Raw genomic sequence first — 6157 nt, forward strand, 5'->3', positions numbered from 1 at the left:
CTTTAGATTGAAATGGCTAAGACATCTACAATGTGGGAATGCTCTCCACGTTCTCTGGTCTTGTCCTTCGGTAGAGTTGAAATTTGAACCACCCGGTTGTGTTTTGGTCTCGAGTAGTAGCCATTTCAACGTGGGTACACTGTCCCGGCGTTATCTTGACTATATTTAAATCGCCAACCATTTCAACATGTAGCGACAGCTCTGTGTTTTCTGATCTAATGTAAATTTTGTCGGGAGTCCTTTAGAAGCACTTGCCTTGGGGGGCGATTCCATGATGTTGGGGTATAATGTCTGTGCTCACGGAGGCGTGGCCACTGACTAGTTAAAACCTTAATTGTTTTCATATCTCGTTTAGAAGGCTAAAATTGCATTACATCTTCTCAAATAGTTTCATATTTTATACAACATTCAGATGCAAACCCCATAATTGAAAAGTGTACACAACCAAAAAGACTGTTTCATGTCCTTCATGAGATTCACCAAATTAAACAAACTTGACATAAGTGTCCACCAACCATTTCAAGTGGTTTGAATATAGAAATGTTGTTACATTATTTGACCTTGAAGGTTACCGTACTGCAAAATATTTCTGTGGTAACAAAGGGATTCTCAACCTTCATTTTGGCCAAGTGGGGAAAAGAGTTTTAGGTATTCATGAGTCATAAATCTGTGGTGGGAGGGAGAGAGAGGGGGCGTCGTGACGATAGGTTTGACTTACGCTACCGTTCAAAAATGTGTTGTCACCTAGAAACTTCCGTGTTTTTGAAAGAAAAGCTATTTTTTTTGTCCATTTTAAAATAACATCAAATTGATCAGGAATAAAGTGTAGATATTGTTAATGTTGTAAATGACTATTGTAGCTGGAAACCGTTTTTTAAAAAGTTTATGGAATATTTACATAGGCGTACAGAGGCCAATGATCAGCAACCATCACTCCTGTGTTCCAATGGCACGTTGTGTAGCTAATCCGAATTGATTAGACTAGTTGTCTATCTGGAGCATCTGCATTTGTGGGTTCGATTATAGGCTCAAAATGGCCAGAAACAAAGACCTTTCTTCTGAAACTCGTCAGTCTATTCTTGTTCTGAGAAACTAAGGTGAATTTGCCTTGAGAATTTGCCAAGAAACTGAAGATCTCATACAACGCTGTGTACTTCTCCCTTCACAGTGCAGCGCAAACTGGCTCTAACCAGAATAGACAGGAATGTGAGGTTCCGGTGCACAACTGAGCAAGAGGACAAGTACATTAGTGTCTAGTTTGAGAAACAGACGCCTCACAAGTCCTCAACTGGCAGATTCATTAAATAGTACCCGTAAAACGGCATTCTCAAGAAAAGATTAAGATGGGCAAAAGAACACAGACACTGGACAGAGGAAATCTGCCTAGAAGGCCAGCATCCCGGAGTCACCTCTTCACTGTTGACGTCGAGACTGGTGTTTTGCGGGTACTATTTAACGAAGCTGCAAGTTGAGGAATTGTTGTCTGTTTCTCAAACTAGACTTTAATGTGCTTATCTTCTTGCTCAGTTGTGCACCGGGGCCTCCCACTCTCTCTATTCTGCTTAGAGACCGTTTGTGCTGTTCTGTGAAGGGAGTAGAAGACAGCGTTGTACGATGTCTTGTGTTTCTTGGCAAATTCTCACATGGAATAGCCATAGTTTCTCAGAACAAGAATACTGACGAGTGTCGGAAGAAAGTTGTTTGTTTCTGGCCGATTTGTGACTGTAACCGAACCCACAAATGCTGACGCTTCAGATACTGAACTAGACTAAAGAAGGCCAGTTTTATTGCTTCTTTAATCAGAACACAGTTTTCAGCAGTGCTAACATAATTGCAAAAGGGTTTTCTAATGATCAAATAGCCTTTTGAAATTATAAACTTGGATTAGCTAACACAATGTGCCATTGGAACACAGGAGTGATGGTTGCTGATAATGGGCCTTTGTACGCCTATGTAGATATTTCATTTAAAAAATCTGCCGTTTCCAGCTACAATAGTCATTTACAACATTAACAATGTTTACACTGTATTTCTGATCAGTTTGATGCTATTTTATTGGACAAATTGTGCTTTTCTTTCAAAAACAAGGACATTTCTAAGTGACCCTAAACTTTTAAACGGTAGTGTGTTACTTTAATATTTATGGTCCATGCTGCTGTAAAGAAAGTTTGATTAATTGTTTGTCTGACATTTTATCTTGCAAATCATTACCAAACATTTTTCCACCAACATCCTAGATACTAATTAAATGCAAATGTTATCAGTTACTCAAAATATTTCATGCCAAATCCATTCACGGTGAGAATTAAAGCAATGCTGCCCCAATGTGGTTAAATAAGGGATTGAAATCTCTCTGAAAATAGTCTGGTCTGAAAATAGCTCAATTAACAGCGCATTTTATTGTGTCAAATAATTATTTCTCCACTCTTCAGTCTCATCTTGGTCAAGCTGTCAATGCACATAATGGAATAGTTAATACACTGTGCATGACATAACCGGTGTTCCAAATGGCACCTTATTCCCTTTAGTGCGCTGGACAAAGGTAGTGCACTATATAGGGAATAGGGTGCCATTTGGGACACACATTTTACAATCATTTTGTACATGAACATCCTGTTCATAGACATTAGCATGAAGTCCAATGCATTTTCTTCCTTTCCTGGCTGGACACCAGGCTGTTGTCATGGTGCTGGAGTCCAAGGGGGACACGGCCGTCAAGATGATGTGTAAGCTCCTCCAGGCCTTCTGGAAGATTGGCCTCGTCACAGTGGACCAGATGAACCGGGTACGTCCCCTTACGCACCAGAAAGTAGCACCAAATTCACTGGTAGCACTAGCACAAAACAATAACTTCCAACTTCTAAAAACTATTTCCAGTGATATGACTGCAGGTTTTTATTTTCCAGCACTATTAACATAGCATGACTCATGTTAAACGAGTATTAATTGTCAACGTCAGACCTTGTGGATTTAAACCCATCTGTAGACCCATCTAACAACTCAGTCAAGGCATATTTACTGTTGCTGATATAGCTACAGTATTTGGCCATATCCTCTTAACTATAGCCACAGTATATATTGTGATATTCTCTCGAGTCACTGTCAAGGCATATTAGTTACCTGACAAGATCAAGTGACAGAATTCAATCATCTCTTATGATTCAAAGTGTTCTTTGACTGTATGACTTGCTTACTCTGAGTTGTTGTAACATCCAGGGCTTCCAGCGTGTGTACGACGAGCTGCCAGAGATCAACCTGGACGTGCCCCACGCCCACTCCATCATGGAGTCCTTTACGGACCTCTGCTACCAGGAGTCTGTTATCACCAAACAGTTGAGAGACTCCTGTCCCTCCAGGTCAGTCCCAGTGTAGAGTGGTGCAAACTCTCATTTTGTCTCTTGGGTATAGTCAGTTCCTGATTCTGCGATCGCATTTATTTTAGCAAAAATCAACAAATCCTTGCATATTATATGCGCGAGGGCTTGCAAATTTGACCTGTCACTGCATGATTTCGGCATGAAACTAAAAGCATTGACCCATCACCACAATACAAAAATAGTGCTCGTGATTTCAACCAATCAACGCACATTTACTGCATAATGATTCAATCAAGCCACACGTCAACAAACCTTTAACCTCTTCGGTGCATTTTGACAAATTGGACAGAATTATTGCACTTTGTCATGCAAGAAGTCAGAATTGCTGCTTCAAAATAAAGCATTTTTACCTGCAAATATCACAATCTCTGCCAAATCCTGGAGGGGCTTTATAGTAAAGTCATGTTTTTGATAAAACTAGACAAATCCGAGTATGCATACTTTACTTCAATTAAGGTAAGTGTTTACATGAATAATGCCATAGTCTGAGTAATATCAAGTTATTAGCGTACATGTAAACCCACTCAATATGAGTATGTTAATTTCTTTATGTATAGCTGTTCACTAGGCCCCAAGTGTTTTGCATTGTAAGGCTGATATCCTCAACTCATTGGTAGCCTGAAGTACTGAATTGCCTGTTCTGTCTGTCCACCAGGGGGCGGAAGCGGTTTGTGAGTGAGGGAGACGGGGGCCTGATCAAGAACTAGTGTGGAGGAGGGTGTGCTCGGCGTCCCTCTGCCCCTAAAGCTGCAGTCCTAAGACTGGGCAGGCTCGCGGTCAGACTCCCCTGCTTTATCTCCGGCCCTTCGTTATCACCACCCACACACCAACGCTGACATCAAGTGAAGGAGGACCGAGGAGACGGGCAGGGCAATCTTTTACTTTATTTTTTTACTTTTTCGGTCATTTTTGTAAGATTTTATTTTTAATTCTGGGTTTGGTGATCATTCTTTTCAGTCTGTTCTTTGAGTGAGTCGAGGCCCTGGATAAGGGGGGAAGGGGGGTCAAATGGAGTCACTTAAGCTGGGGTTAAGGGTCAATGGAAAGTGGAAAAGGGATTATGTATTGTCTTGTGCTGGGCACGGGTTATTTGGGCTTTTTTTGTTTGTTGCTACACCGGTGACTCTAATTTTCTTTTCGCTTTGCATGTATAACGCTCATAAAAATAAATAAAAAAAACAAAGCACTTGTCAAAAAAGACAACTCTTCATCAGCATACTGCATCGCAAGCTCTTTATGAACTGAATCGCTCTTTGGAATGACATGGACCTCTGCATTTGTTTGCCCAAAGGTTTCTGTAATTACACAAAGACAAAGTTATATGGTTCTTAATTTTTCTTTTTGATGGTGATTTTGCTCAGTCAGTTGGGTTATTTATCTGTCCACTCCACAGGCAGGGTTCTTAAACTGTTATCAGCACAGCAGCAGTCACAAAAGCCTGTCGGGTTTATAACTAGAGCCCAGATCAGGACCTTCCTGCCTTCCCCTTAGTGGAAGGCCTCTCCCTTCTAGTACACTAATTGAGTGTCAGAATGGGAGGGTTAGCGTCTCAATGAATATACAGTACAAATACGCAGGGTCTCTGGAACCCCTCTTCCTTTCGCTGAGCTGTTGACAGAAACTGGAACACCCTGGAGGCTTTTGTCTGTATTGTGATGTTTCATTCTCATACTCCAACTGTTACATGTCATCTAGTGGAACCTGTACAATCTGTTTTAGGCAGACCTGGGTTTAAAAAGGTTTATAAAACACTTTGTGCTTGATTAGACTTGTCTGGCACAATGAAACCAATGAATTAAGTCTCCCTACCTTTTCAGGCACTCCAGGCAGGCTACATCAAATGCTCAATAAGTAATTGAAAATACATTTGAACCCAGGTCTGGCCCTAGGAGAGCGTGAAGGAAACAGAAGTCTTATCGCTGAGCTAGGGTCTCGTATGAGAATGCAATGGATTTTTCCTGCCTTTGTTGACCAATATGTAAAGTAATAAGCTCAATCGAAATGTGAGGGTTCTGGATGAGGGTTAACAGTTATTTTTTTATTTTTTTTTATGTAACAAAACTAGTGAGGTTGAGTGTCATCACCCCTGTTTTGTTTACATAAACTGGTTTGGGAATGGCTTTAAGAATGAGCTAGAAGTGAGTGGTCATCGCCACCTAGGGCTGAGAGGAGGCGCCTGACGTCAGCGTTTACTCCTAGTCATCAGCTCTGAACCACCCGTTCCTGATTGCCATTATCCATTTTGTTTGTTTTGAAAAGTTCATAGCAGATACAGTTGTTACATATACAATCACACCCAACTACAGTTTATGGATTTCAATGCATTTGTGAATGCATTTCAAAAAGAAAATGTGGGTTTTTACACACGAGCCCCACAGAGCCATCTTTATTACTTTAAACTGTTTCCAACTCCTTTCCTCGTGCAGTTCATTATACAATCATTTCAATAAAATTCCATATTTCTCTTCAGTGTAATATTCTTTGGACATTTTTGTATAACCAGTTCTATTACATGCTATTGCTAGGCATATGACAGTCAAATGCTCGTTCCATACTGGATAGCAAATTGATAGGCTTGAATGATAAACAATGATCAACACTAATGCATTGTACAACCTGGCCCAATTCGAATACAAACATTTTACTTTATCTGCATATTCTGGTTTAGTGAACACCATTTAGGATGGCATAGTCCCAAATGTCATAGTCAACTACTGATGAAATGGTGTGCATAGATTGAATGTTGTGGCTTCAGACAACTCGAGCTGTGGTGTAATCAG

At 40.6% G+C, this 6157-nt stretch overlaps 1 protein-coding gene across 1 annotated transcript in view; it reads left to right on the forward strand.

Moving 5' to 3' along the window:
• The window catches only part of LOC139374905 (programmed cell death protein 4-like), a 32132-nt gene extending 26283 nt beyond the window's left edge, over window positions 1-5849 (forward strand). Inside the window, exons 10-12 of the mRNA XM_071116124.1 lie at window positions 2675-2785; window positions 3217-3356; window positions 4033-5849. Coding sequence (XP_070972225.1) covers window positions 2675-2785; window positions 3217-3356; window positions 4033-4084 — 303 coding nt within the window. The 3' untranslated portion in view covers window positions 4085-5849. The remainder of the gene's footprint in view (window positions 1-2674; window positions 2786-3216; window positions 3357-4032) is intronic.
• Window positions 5850-6157: the final 308 nt, after the last annotated feature.

This window comes from Oncorhynchus clarkii, chromosome 19 (genome assembly GCF_045791955.1).
Source record: "Oncorhynchus clarkii lewisi isolate Uvic-CL-2024 chromosome 19, UVic_Ocla_1.0, whole genome shotgun sequence".
Classification (NCBI taxonomy): domain Eukaryota; kingdom Metazoa; phylum Chordata; class Actinopteri; order Salmoniformes; family Salmonidae; genus Oncorhynchus; species Oncorhynchus clarkii.